Source organism: Leptopilina heterotoma, unplaced genomic scaffold, assembly GCF_015476425.1.
Source record: "Leptopilina heterotoma isolate Lh14 unplaced genomic scaffold, ASM1547642v1 Lhet_68, whole genome shotgun sequence".
NCBI classification, from domain to species: Eukaryota; Metazoa; Arthropoda; class Insecta; order Hymenoptera; family Figitidae; genus Leptopilina; species Leptopilina heterotoma.
The window spans coordinates 4,304,487-4,328,871 of record NW_025111157.1 but is presented as its reverse complement, the minus strand read 5'-3'; the positions used below and the strand labels follow the sequence as shown (position 1 = coordinate 4,328,871).

The following is a 24,385-nucleotide window of genomic DNA, read 5'->3' as shown; positions in this document are numbered from 1 at the left end:
TTTATTAGTAATATTTTTTTTACTTATTTATTTTTTTTTAAATTGCTTTAGTAAAAATTTACTTTGCAAAACTTTACTTTAGAATCACTAAATTTTACTAGTAAAAATTAATTCTTATAATTTTAGTCATTTATTTATTTGTTTAGTAAAAATTTACTTTATTTAAAATTTACTTTAGTAAAACTTTACTTCAGCAAAAATTTACTTTAGAATAATTAAATTTTACTGATAAACTAAATTTCAACTATTTTATTTATTAATAATATTTTATTTACTTATTTATATATTTAAAATTTACGTTAGTAAAGATTTACTTCAGCGAAAATTTTATTTAAAATTAGTAAATTTTTCTAGTAAACAGTAATTTTTACTATTTTCTTTATTAATACTGCTTTTTTTTACTTATTTATTTATTCATTAAAAATTTACTTTCACAAAATTTTTTTTTAGAATTAGTTAATTTTACTAGTAAACAGTAATTAATTTCTACTATTTTGTTTATTAATAGTATTTTAGTTAATAATTTATTTATTTAAAATTTACGTCAGCAATAATTTACTTTAAAATTAGTAAATTTTTCTAGCAAACAGTAATTTTTACTATTTTCTTTATTAATAATATTTTTTTTACTTATTTATTTATTAAAAATGTACTTTAGTAAAAATTTACTTTAACAAAAATTTACTATAGAATTAGTAAACTTTACTAGTAAACAGTAATTTTTACCATTTTGTTCAAAATTAATATTTTAGTTACTTATTTTTTTATCTTAAATGTACATCAGCAAAAATTTTCTACTAAACAGTAATTTCTACTAATTTGTTTGTTAGTAGAATGACTTACTTATTTATTTCTTTATTTAAAGTTTACTTTAGTAAAAATTTACTTTAGCAAAAATTTACTTTAGGTGTAAAAAACTTTAGTAAATTTTACTAGGAAACATTAATTTCTACTATTTTATTTATTAATAATATTTTAGTCCCTTATGTATACATTTATTCAATAATAATTTAGTTTATTTAAAATTTACTTTAGTAAAAATTAACTTCAACAAAAATTTACTTTAGAATTAGTAAATTTTACTAATAAACTGTAATAATTTCTACTATTTTGTTCACAATTAATATTTTAGTTACTTACTTATTTATTTAGTTAAATTTGCTTCAGCAAAAATTTACTTTGAAATTAGTAAAGTTTTCTACTAAACAGTAATTTTCACTATTTTGTTGATTAATAATAATTTATTTACTTATCTATTTCTTTATTTAAAATTTTCTAAAGTAAAGATTTACTTTACCAAAAATTTACTTCACCAAAACTTTACTTTAGGAGTAGTCAAGTTTTCTACTAAACAGTAATTTCTATTATTTTATTTATTAACAGTATTTTAGTTACTGTTTTATTTATTTAAAATTTACCTTAAAATTAGTAAATTTTTCTATTAAACAGTAATTTCTACTATTTTCTTTATTTAATAATATTTTATTTATTTATTTAAAATTTACTGTAGTAGAAATTTACTTTAAAAAAAAATTGTTTTAAAATTAGTGAACGTTACTATAGTAAACTGTAATTTATACTATTTTATTTATTAATAATATTTTTTTCGCTTATTTATTATTTCTTTAAAATTTACTTTGGAAACAATTTTCTAATTCAAAAACAAACAGTCAGTCATTAAATCAAATTAGTAAACATTTTTACTACTTCAAATTTTGAGACCAGAGCTAAAAGAATTTTAAGAAATATTACATTTGGTTCAAATGGAATTTTTTCTGGATAAATGGAATCAGGTGTTTAAAATAATTTATATTTAAGAAGAAAATATAATAAATTTGTAAAATGGAAAATTATTTTATAAAAATGTTTATTAAAAATTTACAATTTGTAAGAATGTAAATAATTTTAGTGCGATTACAAAAAGAAATATTATGAATTAATATTAATTAATTAATTAATTAATTAATTTGAGGACAGGTGACAAGATATGGCCACGAACATGTTTGATGACTATGACTGAAAATAAGTCCCTTGGGGCATTCTTTGACATATGGGGTTCCCATATGGCACATACAGAATGTAGTGCAATTTTTATTTTCCAAAAGAGTTACTTTGTGTGGATCGTCTATATCTGGGCATTTCCGTTTACATGTGCTTGGATTTTGCCAACTTGGAGTTACTGTCTCAACAAGTACATCTTCGGCCTCAATAATTTCATTTAAGAATTCTAAATTATGGCAATCTGCACTTTCAGGAAAATCGCAAGTTTGTAATTTTGAATTGAAAAATAAACCAGCAGGACAAATATTCACTATTGGTCGTCCATGATTGCAAGCACAATATTTGTCACAATCCCAGTGATTTAAAAGTACTGTATGATCTATGGGATCTGTTAGTGGGCATGATCCCTTGCACCACATTGGATTTTGCCAATCACTTACTCCTTGTGTTTCTATTTCCTCTGAGGCTAATGATGATGACGCTCCAGCCACAAGGAGGCAGGCTATTGACAGGAATACTGAAATTAAATTATCATTTTGTAAATTTATTGCGGAATTTTTATTTTTAAAGGAAAACTGATTTTTCAATCAATAATTTTTTATTTTGTCATTTTTTTGTAGGTTGGGAAAATTTTCAGTTATTTCAACGAAGAAAATTTCTACTTTTTGTAAATGGAACTATTTTAATTTTTAAAAATCAGAAAATATTATTATAATGTTAAAATAATATTTTTATATTATTTTCCCAGAGTTTTTAAACTTGGAAATTTTTTTTTACACAAAATATAAAATACTTTTTATTACTTAAATAGTAAAACTGAAACTTTTTGAAATTTCTGTCTCAACATGTACTATTTTCAGAATTAATTTTACTGACTCAAAAGTATATTTTACTAATTTTTATTAAAATTTACTTCTATTATAAAATTAACTCTGGAAATAGCGATTTTTAATAGAGTGAATTTGACTATTTCCACAATTAATTTTTATCGAAATTTATTTTAATTTTCCTCAAACGCAATACAATTTTTTTAACAAAACTTATTATTTCCTGGGTAAATTCTACTAAAAAAAGATAAAAACTTTAGAAAAAGCAAATTTTTCTAAATATAAAGAAATTTTTTTAGAAAATAGTCAAAATTCCTCTGGAAATAACAATTTTTAATTATTAATTTAATTATTAATTTTTGAATTTTACTAAATCCGAAGTAAATTTGAGTAAAAATTGGCAAAATTTAGTAATTTTACCAATTTTTACAATTTTTACCAATCCGAAGTAAATTTGAGTAAAAAATGGTAAAATTTACTAATTCTCCAATTTTTACTCAAATTTACTTCGGATTTAGTAAAATTCAAGGAATTTTAAAAGAAAAGTGTTCTAACAAAAATTTAATTAAAAATTTAAAGAAATCGTAGACTTTGAGAAGCGTTCTGACAAAAATTTTGATTTAAAATTTTAAAAAATTATTGACTGCAGAAAAAGATGTACAAAAAATTATTAATATTACTAAATTTTGATAAAAATGAAACAACAAGAAAAATAAAAAAAAAAAAAACAGTAAATACAATACTAAAATTACAATTTTGATTCAATTAAAAATTGATGATAATATTTTTAATTCCCGTTTCAATAAAAAAAAAAGATAAAATAACCAAATAAATAATTTTTCAAGTGAAGTAAATTCTTATTTTTATTTTTAATATAATGAAGAAATAAAAAAAGTTTGTCAATTGAAAAATAAAAAATACTAATTATACTAAATCTGGAAATTAAAATTTTTACTACTTTTCCTGGAAAGTTTACCAAGTCCAAAGTAAAGTTAAACTAATTTTTACTTAAATTTACTTCGAATATATTAAAATTCATGGAATTTTAAAACAAGAGTAGCGAAAAATTTGATTTTAAATTTAAGAAAATTGCAAACTAGGCAAAAAGTTTTAAAAAATGCAAAAAAATTGAGAACAAAAGTCTAATTTAAAAAAGGGCAAATTAAAAAAGTAAAGGAAAAAGTAAAAAATGTGGAAAAAATTGAAAAAGTAAATTTAAAACATATAATTATTTTCTGAGTGTACAAAAAATACTATTATACATTTATTGCAGGATAATTTAAATTAATTTTTATATTATAGCATTTATTATTTTATTTCAATAAACAAATGAATAAATATCAAATTTTTATGAAATAATAAATAAAAAAGGAAATTTAAGAGGGGGAAGTGTCCGAATTTATCTTTTTCCTTATTTATGTGAAAGTTTTCTTTTTCCAACGTTAAGCAAATATTTACAAATATTTTCAATTTTCAAGTAGGATGTAAAATTTGTAATTATTTATTAAAAAAAAAATAATTGAAACATTTTTTAAATATTTATTTAAGGAAATAAAATAAAATTTCCTTATTATTCATGAAAAAAAAACTTTTGGAGATAATGATTTCACAATTAGAAATAGCATTTAAATTAAAATTTATAATTTAATAAAAAATTTAAATTAAAATTAAAATTTATGAAGAAACTAAATTTTTTATTAGATTTTTGAAAATTGTTCAATTTGAAAAAAAGAAATTAGTTTCTACACTCAGGGAAAAGGGATATTTGTCTCACAGTTATAAATTTTTTTCTCGCAAAGAAATTTAAATTGTTTAAATTCAAATTTTTTTTTTATGAACATAAAAATTTTTTTCATTTTAAAAAAATATCACTTTTGGTTCAAATAAAAATTTTTGTTTCGTTCAATTAAAATTTTGATTTTCGCCCAAAAAATTGTATTTGCGTGAAATAAAATTTTTATTTGTAGCAAATATAAAAGTTAGCTCTGAGACAAATATACGTTTATTTAACTCAAAAAAAATTATATTTGGTGTAAATAATTTTTTTTTTTTTTTTGGTGTATGATTCAAAAAAAAAAATATTCTTCTGGGTATACTTGATAAAAAAAAAGGAAAGATATTTTTTTTCACTACCTTTCATGGTATATCCTGATGTTCCAAAATTAAATATTTGAATTGAAGCTTCTATTCATGAAACTGATCGAATCTTATGAGTTGTACTCTACTTTATATAAACTGATTCTCTGTTATCATAAAATCGATTATTAAATTGTTATCAAAGTTAATAGAACTCTTGAATTCTAGGATTTATATCAGAGATTGAAACACGCAAAACTTCCAAGGTTGCCAAAATATTTTTTTTTAAATACAATTAATACATTCAATGTCAAGAAAAAATAGATTGCAAAATTGCAAAAAAAATATATCTACACTTCTAGTGTATTATTTATTAGTTTTCTGATTTAGAATATACAAGAAAATAAATAGATAGTAACAAAATAATTTCGTAATTTTTTGATAATCAAATATTGCAATTAATTGACATAATTTGATTTCCAGTAATTGATAATAATATATTGCAATTTATAAATATTTATAGAACTGTTTTTCATTTTTTTTTTTAGAATTCTTAGTATTTTGTTTCGGTTCAAAGTTCTAGTGTTTGAATATTTACACACTCAATCATTTTTATCCGTGAAATAATACAATGTATAATAATAAAAATGAAAACATCCAAAAGACAGTAAAAATCCAAAAAAAGATTTAATCGAATAAAATACTGAAAAAGTAGAGATTTATAATAATTCTATTAAATATTTATTTTTTTTATAATTCACTTTTAATTTATTGAGAGTATTAATTGAAATTTTTTTTAATAATAAGATAAGAGAAATTTTTTTTGTTTATTAAATAATATTCATAGCAAGAAAAAAATTTTGTTCGAAATGAATAAAAAATTTGGTAGTAAAAGGTTTATTAAATAATTTAATTTTAATTTATTCAGAGTCTAGTAATTGCAAATTATTTTTAATAATAAGATATAAGAAATTTTTTTTGTTTATAAAATAATATTCACAGCAAGAGAAAAATTTTGTTCGAAACGAATAAAAAGTTTAGTAGTATGTAAAAGGTTTATTAAATAAACTTCATTTATTAATTTGGTGAATTAAATAAATTTATATTTATTATTATAAATTATTTATATTCAATATATTTATTTGTAATACATTTACATTTACTATTTTAATTATTCGGGAACGTTTTAATTTTAATTTAATTTTTTTTTTACTATTTTTATTATTTTCATTATTTTTATTATTTTTAATATTTTTTATTAAAATCTGGTTTTTGTTAGAATGTAACATAAATCTTTATTTTGTGTTGGTCTTCAAATATTTATTTAATAGTGGACAAGTAATTGTTTATTTAAATCAAATAAATTTTTTTTTCTAGTCAAGGGTTTTTTTTTAAAAGTAATTCATGATAATAGTAATCTTATCAGTATGATGTCAGTTAATTTTTAAAGCGAATAATCTGATTTCATTAATATGTAAGTTAATTGCATAAGGGAAATAATTTTTTAAAAGCAAATGTATCAAAATTTTTTTTACGCATTACTTGAGACTAGAAATGTTATTTGTACTGGAGAACTGCTTTTAAATCCCTCGCAACTTCTTTTTTCAAATTTAATTTCGACTAATTTTCTCGAATCTTAATTTTTTTCAAATTTAATTTCATTTAATTTTCTCAAAATTTCCTTTCTTTCTAATTTGCTCTCGTTTAATTTCCTCAAAATTTAATTTTTTTTTAGTTTAATTTTGTTTTCTGTTCTCGAAATTGAATTTTGTTTCGAATTTAAATTCGTTTATGTTTAATTTATTACCTACTTAATTTTTTAATTTTAATAAAAAAAAAAAGATATAAAAGGACTCAGAGTCAACTAAACTTTTTATTTGGTTTAAATAAATTTTCTTTGGTTTAAATAAAATTTTCTTTGGTTCGAATAAATTTTATTTGATTCCAATAAATTTTTGTTGGTTCAAATGAATTTTATTTGGTTCGAATAAATTGTATTTGTTTCGAAGACAAGTTTTTTATTCAAATCAATTTTATTTCTTTTAAATTCTATTTTTTGGTTCAAAATAAATTTTATGTAGTTTAAATAAAATTTTTTTTGGTTCAAATAAAAGTTTTACTTGCTTCGAATAGAATGTTTATTTAAAAAAAGTAATTATTTATTTGTTAAGCTCTGAGACAAAAATACTTTTTTCTAATTAAAATAAATTATATTTGGTTTAAATAAAATTTTTATCTAGGTGTAATTTTAAATATTAAAAAAATAATAATGAAGTAATATTAAAAAAATAATAGTCAAATAATTATCAGCAATTTCATTTCATTTAATTTTCTTTAAATTTTCTTTCTTTCTAATTTGATTTTGTTTAATTTCCTCAAAATATAATTTTTTTTTATTTTAATTTTGTTTACTTTTCTGGAAATTGAATTTTTTTCGAATTTCATTTCGTTTATGTTTAATTTATTACTTAATTTTTTAATTTAAGTAATATTGAATGTACGTCCAGAAAGAAGATATATTGAACTCAGAGCCAACTAGACTTTTTATTTGGTTTAAATAAAATTTTCTTTGGTTCGAATAAATTTTATTTGGTTTAAATAAAATTATTTTTGGTTCCAATAAATTTTTTTTGATTCAAATAAATTTTTTTTGGTTCAAATAAATTTTATTTGGTTCGAATAAATTGTATTTGTTTCGAAGACAAATTTTTTATTCAAATCAATTTTATTTCTTTCAAATTCTATTTTTTGGTTCAAAATAAATTTTTGTTGGTTCAAAATTCAAATACAATTTTTATTGGTTCAAATAAATTTTATTTGGTTCGAATAAATTGTATTTGTTTCGAACACAAGTTTTTTATTCAAATAAATTTTATTTCTATTAAATTCTATTTTTTTGGTTCAAAATAAATTTTATTTGGTTTGAATACAATTTTTTTGGTGCAAATAAATGTTTTACTTGCTTCGAATAGAATTTTTATTTAAAACTATTAACTATTTGTTAAGCTCTGAGACAAAAATACTTTTTTTTAATTAAAATAATTACATTTGGTTTAAATAAAATTTTTCTTAGGGTGTAATATAAAATATTAAAAAAATAATACTTAAGAAATATAAAGATAATAGTTAAATAATTATCAGTAATTAAGTAATTGACAAGAAAATTGTGTCAGAATTTTTTTTTATTTTTTCTAAATTTATATTAGGTACAAAAGTAGTTCTTATAAATAGTGAAGGATTTAAAATTAATTCTTTGACAGTCGACTAGATATCTATTCCTCAAGATCATCATCAGCATCATCATCTTCAAGTAATTCATCTGTCAAATCTTCACTTTCGGGTAATTCGTCAGCCATTGGTTTTACTGGCAGTGAACATTTAACATTAGCTGGCCAATCACAAACTTGAAGCAATGGATTGAAATGTAATCGAAGGCCATTTTTCATTTTTGGGCAAAGTAAACCTTCCTTTGGTACTTTCTTTCCAGCCTGACATTTGTAAAATCTAGAACAATCCTTTTCGTGAGCAATGTGAACAGTATAATCTAGACTGTCTTTTTTGGGGCAATCTTTTGGAATGGGTTTGATTGGATTATCGTCAGCGTGAACAATTAGTATCACCATACACACCACTAAACTAATCAAAAGACCTGTAAATAATTTTTCAAGAATAATTAATAGTAATAAAATTAAAATTAAATGCAAATTAAATTAATTAGTAAATTGTATAATAAACAATTTTTACTAATTTTTTAGTTAAATTTTACTAATTAAAAAATTAAAAATTTCTTAATAGTAATTTTCACTAATTTATTAGTAAACTTTACTAATTCTAAAGCAAAAAATTAATAAATAAAAAATTAAATTGTACTTAAAATCACAGGCTATTTACATATTTTATGAGAGTAATTATTAATTAAAAACTAATTTATTAAATTCTTCATTTGGTTACTATTTTAATTTATTCTCGAATTTATTTTAATTCCAATTTTTTGTAGTTCCAATTTATATAAATAATAAATAAATAATTAAATAGATGAAAATAAATCAATAAAAACAAATAAAAATAAAATCATTTCTCTATCAGGAAACAGTAAATAAAAAAAAATAAAAAATCCATAAAAAGTAAATAAAAATAAGTAAAAATAATTAAAGAAATGAATAAAAATAAATAAATAAACAATTAAAAGAAGTAAAAAATAAATAAATAAAATTAAATAAATAAATTAATTAATTAATAAAAAAAATAAAATTAAAAAAAAATTGATAGGATTTATTTAATAGAAAAGTGTATTAAAACTTACTTTTCATGATTGTGATTTATTTTAACAAATGACACTTATTTTTTTAAAGAACAAATTGATACTGAATGTAACGGACAAATTAACTTTCCTTTATAAAGAAGCAGTTTCTTATCTTTGCATAAAAAAAGTATTGATTATCATATTGTCATCAACATCGGAGAGGATTTTAATTGATCTGGGGAATTTCTAATTCCATTTGTTTCCTGTAAGATAAAAATTGAGAAGCAATTTTTTTAATTTTTTTAATTTGAGAAATAATATTCAAGAAACTGTTTTTGTTATTTTTTTTTTTTTTTTTTTTTTTTTGTAAAAAAGAAAATATAGAAAAAATTTTCCTTATTTATGTATTTCAATTAAAGACTTTTTCAAATGTGTTTTTTTTTATTTTTTACATTCTTTTTAATTATTTTTTTATATATTTTTTAAATTTTTTATTTAATTTTTTATTTACACTTTTGTTTATATTTGTTTCTATTTGATTATATTAGTTTAAATTTAATTTTAATGAAACAAATTGATTATATTTTATAGTAGAAATATTTTTATAAATATTTTATTTATTTATTTATTTACAAGTTAACGGACTTGAAAAAAAATTGAAATACATTAATTTTTATTATTACCTACTTTTTGTACATTTTATATTTTTCGATATAAAAAAAATGAATCCAATTTTTACCACATATTAAAATTTTCTTTAATTGTGACATTTATTGCGTTGTAATTTTGTTGTTTGAAAGTATTTAAAATAAATTCTTCTTAATTTTTTTTAGACATTAGTTTAGAGGTAAATTTAAAACATTAATCATCGATAAAAATATGTTTTTATCTAAAAAAAAATTCTTAACAATATCTTTAAATCGTGAAAAGAATTAACTTTATAAACTGTAACACGTAAAATCAATCCCAACTGATAATAATTTCTATTTTTGACATATAAATGTTCTTTTTCATTGCGGGAACTTTATATTTTTTTTTTTTTTGGTAATTTTTAAACAAAAAATAGCTGTAAATATTTATTGCTAAATTGATATTTTTTTGATAATCCTCCTTAGAATATTGTATATAATTTTTCTTTTATTACACCACAAAAGTTATTTTTTTATTTTGTTTTATTTTTTATTAGGTATTTTCTCATATTATATTTGTTGCGAAATTTTTAAATTTTACTATACTTTTAAAAATAATTGAATTTTTGCGAAGGATTTTATTAGGATTTTTGTAAATTGAAAAATTTCTTTTGAAAACTTCTTTTTTATTGTATTTTAAATTATTATAAAACTTATCATTCTTTTTTTTTATTATTTATTTATTTATTTATTTATTTAAACACTGTACGAGCATTATTTATTTATTATTTATTATTCAACATTTCTGTTAATTTAGTGCATAAAGAATATAATTGTAATTATAAATAAATTAAGAATTATTAAATTTTTCAATTTTTATTACATATCTCTAAAAAAATTATAATTATTATGCAAACAAAAATATTAAATACGAAATATAAAAATATTTTATTGTTTTTGTTTTATAATAATAATAATAATAATAATAATAATAATAATAATAATAATAATAATAATAATAATAATAATAATAATAATAATAATAATAATAATAATAATGGAAGTAATCATTTTTTTATGAAATAAATAGTTAATGAATAAACACAAAAACAATGATTAGTTAATTAACTAAAAATTTGTTTATATTTATATTGAATTTTCTCTAAATTTAAATTATTGTCAAAAGTAATTAATCTGATTGAAAAAAGTTAATTGATATTTCTACTGATTACTTATTTATAAAAATAAAATTTTTTTTAATAATTATAAAAATTACTAGATAGTTAATTATTTATTTAATAATATAAAGGAATTAGATTATTTATTTGATAATATAAAGGAATTAAATTATTTATTCTATAGGATTTAAAGAAATTAAATTATTTATTTGATAATATAAAGTAGTTAAATTATTTATTTAAACTTAAATTATTTAATTATACAAATTATTTAATAAAACAAATTATTTATTTAATAATATAGATTTCATATATAAAAAATCAAATATATAAAAAAAATCAAATGTACATTTAATACCTAATATAAAAAAGTATTTATTTCCTAATAACAATAAATAATAAATTATTTATTTTCTTCACTTAAGAATGATTTTGATTAATTTATGTACACACAGGAGAAATGATTTACAATTGTTGTCATTATTGTATGAAAATATATATTTTATAAATAACATTATATATCGTAATATTTTACATTATAAATAACTAACATTATTATTATTACGTCATTTTTAAATACTTTTACAAAATACTATTTGATTCAATGGAAGGTTAAACACTCAGAGAAAAAATTAGCCGCACCAAATATAATTTGTTCGAATTACGTAAAGGTTTATTTTTCTCAGTACCTAGTAAATTATTTATTTGAATTAATTAACAATTTTATTCCGCACAAATTAAATTTCTATTTTGACCAAGTAAAATTTATTCGAACCACCGAAAATTTATAGAAACAGAATAAAATTTATTTCAACCAAAAAATAGTTTTTGAACCAAAGAATAGTATCTTTTAAGAAATAAAATTTATTTCCAACAAAAAAATAGTTTTTGAACCAAGAAATAGTATCTTTAAGGAAATAAAATTTATTTGAACCAAAAAAATAGTTTTTGAACCAAAGAATAGTATCTTTAAAGAAATAAAAGTTATTTGAACCAAAAAAATAGTTTTTGAACCAAAAAATAGTATCTTTAAAGAAATAAAATTTAATTTGAACCAAAACATAGTATCTTTAAAGAATTAAAATTTACTTGAACCAAAAAATAATATCTTTAAAGAAATAAAATTTATTCGAACCAAATAAAATTTATTTGAGCCAACAAACTTTTATTGAAATCGAATAAAATTTATCTGAACTGAAGAATAGAATTTGAAACAAATAAAATTTTTTTTGAATCAAAAACTAGTATTTGAAACAAATAAAATTTACTTTGAATAAAAAAAAATAGTTCTTGAACCATCAAAAAATTGTATTTGTAATTTTGTACCCCAAAAAAATTTCTTTGAACCAAATAAATATTCTAAAAGGCACCGAGTAAAATTTGTATCTTTTTTTCCGAATGAAAATTGCTAATTAAATCAAACCATAATAAAATGATTGATGTAAAAATAAATAAAACTTTTTTTTAACTAAAAAAAAAACAATTATCATTTATCCCAATGGAAGAGTTTCAAAAAAAATGATGTATCCTTCGATGTATCTTCATTATTCGAAGGTTGATTAGCAATTACAATAGACGTGTCATCATCATCATCGTCGTCGTCATCAGGTTGGGCACAATGAACTATTGACATTGGAAGACAACGTTGCAGATGGACATCAAAGCCCATTCCTACAGGACAATATTTCTTAAATGCTTTACCATTTTCGCAAACATAGTAAATATGACATTGACATTCATGAGGGTGTAATACAGGATAATCAGGATCATCAACATCTGGACATTCGGGTTCTGGTTCTGGTTCTGGTTCCGGTTCCTCTGTTGTAGTTGTTGTTGTTGTTGGTAACGGTGTTGTACCATCGTGACAAATTGTTCCATCGTCATAATCACACATTCCGATTCTTGGATCAAAGACATCATCGCCCTGGCATGTTTCCTTATGCGAACTGCCATCAGCATGACAGACGTAGTAACTTCTACAATCTGTTTTATCAGGTATTGCTGTGCCAGGGACTCCTATAGGACATTCGTCGAGAGGAGGTGTTGTTCCTGTTGTTGTCGATGGTGTGTAAAAATCGTCCGTGGGTGTTTCGGTAACTTCTTCAGTTGTTGTTGTTATTGGGTCATCTGTTATTGGATCATCTGTTATTGGATCATCAGTTATTGGATCATCAGTTATTGGATCATCAGTTACTGGGTCATCTGTTACTGGATCATCAGTTACAGGATCGTGTCCTTCACATCCGGCATCCCATGGCCAATCACAGACTTGCAACACTCTGTTGAAATGTAGACGATCCTTGTTTTCATTCATATACGGACAGTATTGCAAAACTTTACGTCCCCAATCGCATTTGTAGAATTTTGTACAATCATATTCGTGTGCAATATGTACTGCGTCGCCTGAATTGTCTTTTGGACATTTCTTTGGTATTGGTATTATTGGTGTATCGCCTGGATAATATGCGTTGACTGTTGTCACTGCTGCTATGATGACAGCAAAGCAATATATTTCTGCAACAAGAATATGAAAATTAAAATATAGAAATACAGGAAGTAACAGTTTTTAACAGCATACAACTGTTAGATCATCAATATTATTTTTGTCACCCATTTTTGGATCAATTCTTCTCTCAAAAATTCATCATGCAACAGACTTTAACAGCATACAACTATTTGATCTGCAATATTAATTTTGTCACACATTTTTGGGTCAATTATTTTGTTAAAAATTCTGCAAGCAACAGACTTTAACAGTATACAACTATTAGATCTGTAATATTATTTTTGTCACCTATTTTTGAGTGAATTCTTTTGTCAATAATTCAGGAAGCAACCGTTTTTAACTGCATACAACTATTAGATCAGCAATATTATTTTTGTTACCCATTTTTGAGTCAGTTTTTTTGTTAAAAATTCAGTAAGCAACCGTTCTTAACAGCATACAACTGTTAGATCTGCAATATTATTTTTGTTACCAATTTTTGGGTCAGTTTTTTTTTTGTCAAACATTCATCATGCAACAGACTTTAACAGCATACAACTATTAGATCAGCAATATTATTTTTGTCACCCATTTTTGGGTGAATTCTTTTATTAAAAATTTATCAAGCAACAGACTTTAACAGCATACAACTATTAGATTATCAATTTTATTTTTATCACCCATTTTTGGGTCAGTTTTTTTGTTAAAAATTCATCAACATGCATAACAGTTTTTAACAGCATGTGTCTGAAAAATCGATGACAAAAATAACATTGGAGATCTAACGATCTCCAATGTTATTTTTGTCATCGATTTTTGAAATATTGAACAGATTGAGCGTAATTTTTAAGTTTTTTTTTTAATAAGTAACTTTAGAAATATTAAAACTATTGTTTCTCGCTGTCCTTCCTCATCTTATTTGAGACTTATTTGCAAAATTTCATCTGAATTCGTTCAATATTTTTGGAGAAAAATATGGACAAAAATGGGTGACTAATATGAATTACTTCTTCTATTTTTTTTTTTTTTAAAGGTTTTTTAATGTTCATAAAATGAAGTTATTAAATATTTTTAGTTAAAAGGTGATTCACTTAATAATAAAACAAGTAAATAATGTGCAAAAAATGATTTAAAAAAAATTAAACGAAGTAAATAAATATTTTTAGTTAAAAGGTGGTTCACTTAATAATAAAACAAGTAAATAATGTGAAAAAAATGTTTAAAAAAATTAAACGAAGTATAAATAAATATTTTTAGTTAAAAGATGGTTAACTTAATAATAAAAAACTTGCAAAAAAAACAAGTAACTTTTAAATCTTAAACTGAAAAATTTGGAAAAAAAATTCTTAATTGTTGCTGAAATATTAATTGAAATAATGTCCAAGTTATAAAAAAATTTTAATAATTTTTTACCTTTTGAAAAAATACCTTTAAAAACACTTCTAAATCATTCTCTTAATGTGCTTCATCCCAGATAAAAAAATTTGTATCCCTTTCCCCTTAATTAAAAATTATCCCTCCCCCCCCCCCTTAAAAATAATATTTTTTTGTATGTAATCACTAAACAATCAATTTAATTTATTCAGACCAAAGATTCTTCGGAATGATCAAATAAAATTAATTTAATAAATTAATTAAAGAATATTTTTTAAGAAACAATCCGTCAAATGGAACAAAAATTTACATAATTTACAAATTAAAATTTAACTATTGTTTAATTTGATACAACAAATTGTAAATAATTCTATGATTAAAAATTATTAAAAATACCCTATTTCTACCTTTTAAAACCATAAACCATACCATATTTTTAACTTGTAACTGAATTATTTGGTTTTAAAAAAATGAAAATTTTAATTATTTGATTGAAAATAAAATATTTCTACGCAAATGATGTAAAATTTATTAATACAACAATTAATATCCTTACCATTCATAGTAAGAATTCTATTTTGCGATTAACCACCATTTATTTAATACTAAAGAGTCCGATAAGCAACTGATTATAATTGTTAAAATTGCGTCGAATTTATAAACTCAAATGTTATCGTAAATTGTTATTCGCAAAAAAAAAAGAAAATTTATCTCATCCACTGAGTCAAAAATTAATTTCCAAGAAAAATTATATTTCATTAATCATTGAAAAATTGATAAAACAAAAAATTATTGGCAACAAAAGAATGTTACAAAAAAAATCTTAATTAATTTTTATTTAGATAGGAGAAGAAGTAGGCGGGTAATTTTAAACAATATTTTTTAGTGATTTTTAGAAATTTTAAGTTTTCTTTATTTAGTTTAATTATATTATTGCAAAATTATTTGTTAATTGTAGGTAAAACTTAAAAAAAAAACTGTAAAATAATAAACGTTTAAAAATAGCAAGCGCAGTTTTTTTGCGCTAAATTAATGGTAATTAATTTTTTCTAAATTAATTACTTAATTACTTTGATAAATAATAACTTAATGAAGTAAATATTTTGGTAATTAATTATTTTGATAATTAATTTCTTTATAAGTTGATTACTTCTGTAATTAACTACTTCACTAATTAATTATTTTGGTATTTAATTATTTTGGTAATTAATTATTGTGTTAATTAATTACTTTATAAGTAATTACTTTAGTAAACAGTTACTTAATAAGTTATTTACTTTGTTAAATAATTACTTCACGAATTAATTTTGTTGGTAATTACTTATTTTGTTAGTTAATTATCTTGTTAATTAATTATCTTCTGTAAGAATTAAAATAAAAATGGCACGATTTCACAATTCATAATTTTATTTACTTAATACATAATTATTTAAACTCCGCGAGTATTTTTATTATTAAAAAAATGTTGCTTCTAAATACTCTGAAAAAGAATTCTAAATATTTAAATAATGAACAGTGTAATGAGATGGTAGTAAAAAAATATTGGTTGATGTCAATCATCATTTTTCCCAACGAAACATTTTCAAGAACGAGTATAAGTCGGTTGTTGGTTTTGGTTGATTTTCAGTGGTCGAAGTTGTTTGTCCTTCATGTGAATTGCCACATGTAGCTTCTGACTTTGGTAGACATTTTCTTGTTTTAATGTCAAAGCGTTTTTCATTAGGACAGAACTCTTCAACTTTTTTGCCATTTTTGCAGACAAAATATATGTGGCATTGACATTCATGAGGGAGAACTGTTGGTTTCTTTGGATCATCAACTTCTGGACATTTATGATTGGTATTTGGTTTTGGTGTTGATGATAATGTTATTGTTGGCTTTTGTGGACAGTGCGTTCCATCCTCGTCAAAATCACACATTCTGGTTTCTGGATCGAAGAAAAAGTCTTCATCACATTGTTCGTTATGTGAAGTGCCATCTTCATGGCAAACATAATAATTCTTACAATTCGTTTTGTCAGGAAGTTTAATGCTGCTTGCTCCTTGTCCTTTGGGGCATTTTTCATTTACTTCTGGTACTTCAGGTGTTACTGGTTTCTCAGTCGTTGTTGTTGTGGATGTGGTTGTAGGTTTTTTGGTAGTTGTTGTAGATGTGGTGGTTGGTTTCTCAGTCGTTGTTGTTGTGGATGTGGTTGTAGGTTTTTTGGTAGTTGTTGTTGTAGATGTGGTGGTTGGTTTCTTAGTAGTTGTTGTTGTAGATGTAGTCGTTGGTTTTTTGGTAGTTGTTGTAGTTGTAGTCGTTGTTGTAGACGTGATTGTTGGTTTATTAGGCGGTTTTTGCGGTAATTCTTCGCAACCAGCACTCCAAGGCCAGTCACAAACTTGCAGTTCTTTATTGAAGTGCAAATAGCCATTAATTAGATCACTATAGGGACAATCCATTGGAACTTCGAGGCCATAGTTACATTTGTAAAACTTTGTACAATCATATTCATTCGCAATGTGAACTGCAACATTTCCATTAGTTTCTGGACATTTTGTAGGCACTGGCAGTAATGGCTCTTCACCTGGCTCATATGCCCCGACAGCTGCTATTACAACAGCAAAAATAAATATTTCTGCAACAGAAATATTAAAGTTTGGCGAAATTAATTAAATACTTCGAACATAGCATTAAAAGTCTCTTTCTTTTTCTTAAAAATAATAAAGAAAAATAATGTTCAAGTCTAGTCTGAAAGTCATTAAATTCTAATCTTGTTTTCGTAAGGCAAAAAATGAAAAGTTAAACTATAATTTAAAAACAAATTATTGGTCAGTTAATAGATCAGTTATTAGATGTAAAGATTTATAAATTTGGAGCAACTGAAAAATTAATATATTTAATTTTTTTTGGTGTATTTTATTCCGTATCGAATCTTTATCTTAGTTTTGATTAATCGAAGGGATGAATGTCTGATCAATGTACATTGTAATAAATTAATTAATTTTATCATTCTGAGTCATAGATGTATACATGATATTATTTGAAATTACTTTCTAAGTAACAGAATTTATTTTTAAAAGATTATGATGAAGAAAAATGATTCATTAATTTATTTATTATCAACAGACTTACAAAGAAAAATTATTAAAATCAGTTATTAAAATTACAAAGATTAAAAAATAAACCTATTAAAATTAAAAATATCAAATTATTTATATTATTATATTTTTACATTACTGCAATTATTTATAATTATCAACAAATATAAATTTGTTGAAATTTTAATTCAATTTAAAAAACAAGACAATTAAGTAAAAAAAAACATTTATTCCATTAAATTTCAAAAACATAAGATAGAAATTAAAAAAAAAGATACAGATACATTAAAGAATGTTAAAATACATAAGAATATGAGAAATAATGTTTATGATAATTATGTGAAAAGTTATATTCTAAGTAAAAATAAAAATTATGTCTTTACCCTTCATTGTTGGAATTTTCTTTTAAGATTATTATATCACCTTTTATTTAATACAACGTTTGAAATTTAACTGATTATAGTTATTCAAAATCCACTTCTTTTATAAACTCTCATGCTATCGCGAATAATTTCTTGTGTTTATCGCCTATCTATGAAATCGCCTAAAACAACTTAAAAAATAGAAATATATTTCAGATAATCATTAATATAGTGGTAAGAAAAAATGTCGATTATTCTATTCCCAGTAATATGATGAAATGTTCTGTATTTTATTTAAAGAAAAAGATTATAAAACAAAAAGCAGAGAAGAAAAAATGCTCTATTACTTTTAAAATTTGAGTAAAAATAATTTATTTCACATTAAATGATGTAATTTGATGGAGAAAAAAATGTACTTAATTTAAATGTCTTATTATTTGTCTATTATCAAGTAAATATTTATCTGGTTCAAATAAATATTTATATGATTCGAATAAATATTTATTTAGTGAAAATTAATATTTTTTTGACTCAAATCAATATTTATTTTACTAAAATATTTTTTTACTCAAATAAATGTTTAACTCAAATATTTATTTCCCTCAAATAAATATTGTATTTGAACCAAAAATTTACTTTAAATTTCAATTGTGAGAATATAAGTATGAATACCTACATATTATCATAAAAAAGTTCGTCAAAAAAATTCAATTATTTAAAAATTTGTTGATAAACTTCTTTATGAGAATTAAATTTTAAGAAATATTCAATTATTTAATAAATTATTTATTTTTGTATTGAAATTATTGAGTTTTCGTAGAATTTTCTAATAGAAATTTATTTAAAATTGAATTTTAGTTAATAATTGAATTTTAAAAAGATTTCCAATTAAAATCTATTAAAATTTGAATTTTTCATCGTAATTAATATTTTTGTATAACTAATTTGTCAAATAGGTTTATTTCAATTCTATTGAAGTTTATTAAAATTTTTCAATAAATATTTAATATTATTTAAAAAAATTTAAAGCAATTCTTCGGAAAAATCCAATTATCTTGACAAATATCCAAATTATTTTTAGGAACTTCAATAAAATTCTTTGCGAAATTCAATTATTTTTATAAATAATAATAACCACCATAAAAAATCAATTATTTTCAAAACTTTTTGAAAAATACTAAGCAAAAATTCAATTATCTTTTTAATTAACAATATTCTTCGCTAAAATTCAATTATTTTAAAAAATTTTAATAAAATTCTTGAAAAAATTTCAAATATTCATTTTTAAACGTTTTTTCAATTCAATGAGATTCAGTATTTTCTGTTTTAATAAAATTTCCCAAAAGGATTTTAATTATTTAAAGAGAATTTTAATAAAATTCCTTAAAAAATTCAATTATTCTTAAAAAAAATTATTAAAATTCATTAAAACGAATTTAATAATTTAAAATTTTTTATAAAATACTTAACAAGAATTCAATTATTTGCACAAACATTAAATTTTTTATTGGAATTCAATTATTAAAAGAATTTAAATTAAATTTCACGAAAAATTTAATTATTCATAAAAACATTTAATTGAAATTCGTCAAAAGAATTAAAACTTTGCAAAGAATTTTATTAGAATGCATGAAAGTAATTGAATTTTCAGGAATAATTTTGTTATTAATCGACATAATTGGATTATCTCGAAGAATTATTTATGTAAATAATTGAATTTTTTGGGAGAATTTTATTAAAATCTAAAGGAATAATTGAATTATTTCAAAATAATTTAATTCAAATATTTAAAATAATTGATTTTTCGAACAATTTTATTAAAATATTTGAAAATAATTCAATTTCTGTGAAAAATTCTAATATTTTTGTAAATAATTGAATTCTTCCAAAGAATTGAAAAAAAACGTTTTTTAAAATAATTTATCTTTTTGAGGAATCTAAAGTAAATTTTTAAGAATAATTCCTGTAAAATTGTATTAAAAATAATTGAAATCCTGCGATGAATTTTATTATTTATGAAAATAATTGAATAGTTGCAAAGAGTTTTATGAAAAATTTCAAAAATAATTGAATTCTTTTAACTAATTTTATAAAAATGTTTGAAAATAGTTAAATTCTGTCAAGAAATAATTGACTTCATTAGAAGAATTTTAATAAAATTTTTAAGAATAATTGCATTTTTTGAAGAATTTTTCTAAAATTGTATTAAAAATAATTGAAATCATGCGATGAGTTTTACTATTTATGAAAATAATTGAATTCTTAGGTAGAATTTTGTTAATTTTTTTTTGTAATTGAATAATTCGAATAATTGAATATTTTTTTTAATAAATTGAATCAAAATTTGAATAATTTTTGTTAATTAAATATTTAAATACCTACTTATTTATTTTTTCAAGAGGAATTAAAATATGTTTTAAATGATTTTGATTTAATTCTTAAAATGAATTTTATTAAAATTGTTTATAATAATTGAATTCTTTTAAAGAATTTTTAATAAAATGTTTAAGAATAATTGCATTTTTCGAGAAATTTATTTAAAAAGTTTATTAAAAATAATTGAAATTCTTCGATGAGTTTTATTATTTATGAAAATAATTGAATTTCCAGGAAAAATGTTATTATTAGTGAAAGTAATTAAATTATTGTGAAGAATAGTATAAAGTTTTTTTTGTTAAAATAATTGATTTTTATGAAATTTTTTTGAAAATGATATTCTAAATTAAAATTGAATTCTTGTGGAAATTTTATTATTTATGAAAATAATTGAATTTTGGATGAATTTTATCAAGTTTTTTTAAAAATAATTTTAATCTTTTACAAAATTTTATGAAAATACTATACACGGAGAAAAATATAAAGTAACTTTTACTACTTTTATAGTAAAAAATTTCCAGTAAAGCATTTCTGGTAATTTTTACTATACTTTTGGAGTAAATGTTGCTACGTTCGAAGTAAATTTTACTAATTTTTACAAATATTTACTTCGAACGTAGCAAAATTTACTCCAAAAGTAGTAAAAATTACCAGAAATGCTTTACCGGAAATTTTTTACTATAAAAGTAGTAAAAGTTACTTTATATTTTTCTCCGTGTATATAGATATTGTAAATAATATTGAAGTTCGAATATTTTTTTGAAAATAATTGAATCATTTTAAAGAATTTGTTTATAATTTTTGAGAATAGTTTTTTTATTTCTAGCATTAGCGACTTTAAAGTAGTGGAAATTCTCAAAAAAAAAAAACAGAAATAGTTGTTTTAGTAGCTGAAATCTAAAAAAAAAGTAGCCAAGTAGTAGGATAATGTAAAAAAAAGTATAGTGAATAGTAGGTTTTAGTAGATGAGTACGAAGCGTGTATAGTAGAAAATTTTTTTTGGAGTATCTATACTAATTTTTAAAGTGAATTAGAATATTCTTTAGGGTGAGGGAAGAAATCAAAATTTTAGTCTTGAAGTCAGGGAGAAACGAAATTAAATTTTTGTCGCAACCCTGCTGTGACCCTATTTTGAATTTTTTGTTTCCACTATGTAGAAATTTTTTCCAGGTTTTCAAAATTTAGTTTGGAGTAAATCGACTGTTAGCAAATCGACTTTAGTAACCTATAGGATTCGCCTGATTTATTCAAAGCCATAAATATAAAGAAAAACACTGTACAAAATAAATCTTACTTTCAGTCCACTTTTGACTAAAACCGTTAACATTAGAAACATTATTATTGACTTAATTTTAGCCTTGAGAGTATTATTTTAAGTTCTAACATAGACTTAATCCAGTTTAAGCTTAAAATTAGGCTACTTTTAAAACATTTTGGTTTTAAGTTGTAAACGGTTTCAGACTTTGTTTTTTCTGTGAAGAAATAGAAGAAGAAGAAGAAGACTTCAGTAAATTTCTGCAAATTTCTACATAAGTAAAAAATGGTTCAGAAATCCGCACAGCATCTAAACTTGCAGCAATTGTCAATGTTGCTGCAAGTTTCACAATATTGTCAATGTTGCTGCAAGTTTAGATTTTCGGAAAATGAGGAAAAAATGCTTCAAAGTTTAAAAAATACAGTTTGAATATCGACAATCAAATATTATGATTTCTGGAAGTTAACAAACTTGACTTATCCTCAGAATAAAAGTTACAAGCTTTGAAGAATCCAGAAATTTAAAATCAACGATAATGTAGAATTCTACCCAAATACAATCGATTCAGCTCTCTCGTTTTCTTCACTCCCCACAAGTGATAAAAGCCTTCACTGGTAAGCCACAAACATATCGACAGTCAGCCAAACAAACCTCTAAACTTCTTCTTTACCCAAATCATCAAAAAACTTCAGTGCACATACGTCGTGGGCGCACCAAATCCATCTGATCATGCTCTTTTATTTTTTTCCCCCCCCCCCAACTCTAAAAAGAGAAGAACAAGAAGCATCACAGAGAAAAAAAGGAAGAAAATCAACTCTCCAACAGTTCCAACCAATCGCTGACTTTAACCAAGTATAAACAATAGCAGAGCACATCAACGATTGGCTGCACTGTCGCTAAGTCAACTATTCACCTCCTATCCCATACATTGAATATCAGCTCCAACAGAATTCACATACAATCCCCGTACCTCTTCCATCCCCTCAATGTATCCACCAATTCCTCGACTCTTGACTGTCTCGAAACCCCTAAAGTCCCCCCACAACACACAGTATTCGAAGCGGGTAGACTCGACCGGCCATTTCTATCGTCGACAGTGATTCGCTTTTTTTCGTCAGGGCAAGAAAGAGAAAGAGAGAGAGAGAGAGAGAGAGAGAGAGTGAGAGGAAAAATTTTCTCTTCCTTTTTTCATATACACTCTGTGCGGGTTGTCCCGGAATTATTTGCAAAATAACGCGACGCAAAAGGATGATACACTCCGGGCGGACGAGGCTCGAGGTAAGTCCAAATGGATTCAGGGTCATTTTTGATGTTGTCATTTCGTCACAAGTGGAGGAGAGAAAGAATGAGAAAGAGAGAGAGAGAGAGAGAGAAAGCACGGGGTCGTATGTTCAATGTTGTCATTGCTAAGGCGAACAGCTGATTTGCTTCCCTGGCCTCTGAACTCGTTTTTCTATTGCATTTAGAATGTTTTGAAAAGTCTCTTCAAATTCTATGGTTGTTAGTGTCTTCTTTTTTTTTTGTTCTCATCCCCCCCCCCCTCACCCAAATCAAGTCTCTATCATTTATATTCTTCTCTGTCATTTCGTTTTTCCATTTCTGAACTACTGTTGCTACCTTCCATTTTCCCCATCGACCGTGTTCGGTTTTATGCTCAAGACAGACGGACCGTTTTTGTTCTCCTTTGTTCTCACTTGATCCTCGTTCAACAAACTCAACATTTCTTCTTATTTTTTTTTTGTTTTGTTTTGGTCCGAATTTCCCTTTGATTTCGATTTCGACATTTGGGCAAAAAAAAAACGTAGGTCATTGGAAAAACTTGTTTTTCGAATGACCTACGTTTTTTTTTTTGCCCAAATCCTTTGTTCTCTTTTTTAAACTTCTTTACTTTTTCCTTTTTGGATATTCTTTGGTTCTTCAAATTTCATTGTTGCTCGCATTGTTGTCATTTTCATTGTCATCATTTTTGTTGCAAATAGAGAAAGCACTATCTATCCTATATATAAATGTGTCAAATGGTGTTTCGTGTTTTTGATTTCCAAGACAAGGATTTATTTTTTTAAGAGGATTTTAAAAAAAAAAAAATTTTTAAATTGAAAAAAACTCGTGCATCACGGGTATAAACAAATGGCGATAATATGTGTAAGAAAGCGGGGAAGGGAGGACAATAATTTTGCGTCGATCGAGAGTGAGACTACGCCGTAGGCAGACACACTTATATGCATGTTTTGATCTTCGTATGTACACATAAAAATAGTGTTTTTTTTTTTTTTTTTTTTGGTATTTTTGCCGAAAAAAAAAATTGCTCAGCATGCAATTTTTATGTTTCTTAATGTCCTGGCATTATTTGGAAAATTTTGAATAGTTATAGAAAAAAATTCGAATTGTAATAAAGATGAGAAATGTAAGAGAGAAAAAAAAACAGTAGCATCCGTGCTATTAGTGTGTGCTCCTAATTGAAATCAAAATGATTCATATGTACTTATATGCTTTTTGAAG

The 24,385-nt window shown here is 22.5% G+C and overlaps 2 protein-coding genes across 6 annotated transcripts in view; one reads left to right on the top strand and one right to left on the bottom strand.

Annotated features, from left to right (window-relative positions):
* Window positions 1-24,385, top strand: part of LOC122510265 (F-box/LRR-repeat protein 20) — a 295,503-nt gene that overhangs the window by 250,383 nt on the left and 20,735 nt on the right. Inside the window, exon 1 of one of the 5 annotated variants that reach the window (XM_043624768.1) lies at window positions 22,679-23,164. The exons of 3 other annotated variants lie outside the window; for them this stretch is intronic. In XM_043624768.1, the coding sequence (XP_043480703.1) occupies window positions 23,135-23,164 (30 nt within the window). In that variant the 5' untranslated portion in view covers window positions 22,679-23,134. Of the gene's footprint in view, window positions 1-22,678; window positions 23,165-24,385 lie in introns of those variants that run through there. One more of the 5 variants, XM_043624769.1, reaches the window with a different exon arrangement.
* On the bottom strand, window positions 1,851-18,433 carry LOC122510193. Its single transcript, XM_043624660.1, has 6 exons — window positions 18,277-18,433; window positions 16,378-17,430; window positions 12,443-13,468; window positions 9,208-9,222; window positions 8,179-8,553; window positions 1,851-2,518 (listed from the first exon to the last, which is right to left on the bottom strand). Exons 1-6 carry the CDS (start codon window positions 18,281-18,283, stop codon window positions 1,959-1,961), a joined length of 3,036 nt encoding a protein of 1,011 aa, XP_043480595.1. The 5' UTR covers window positions 18,284-18,433; the 3' UTR covers window positions 1,851-1,958.

Excerpts from the sequence above, each read along its gene's own strand:
- LOC122510193 (XM_043624660.1), bottom strand. Across the intron at positions 13,469-16,377 it reads GAAAATGTTTCGTTGGGAAA|AAATATATTGCTTTGCTGTC; the intron begins AATGATGATTGA and ends TTCTTGTTGCAG. Across the intron at positions 2,519-8,178 it reads TGATGATGATCTTGAGGAAT|TATTCCTGTCAATAGCCTGC; the intron begins AGATATCTAGTC and ends ATTTAATTTCAG.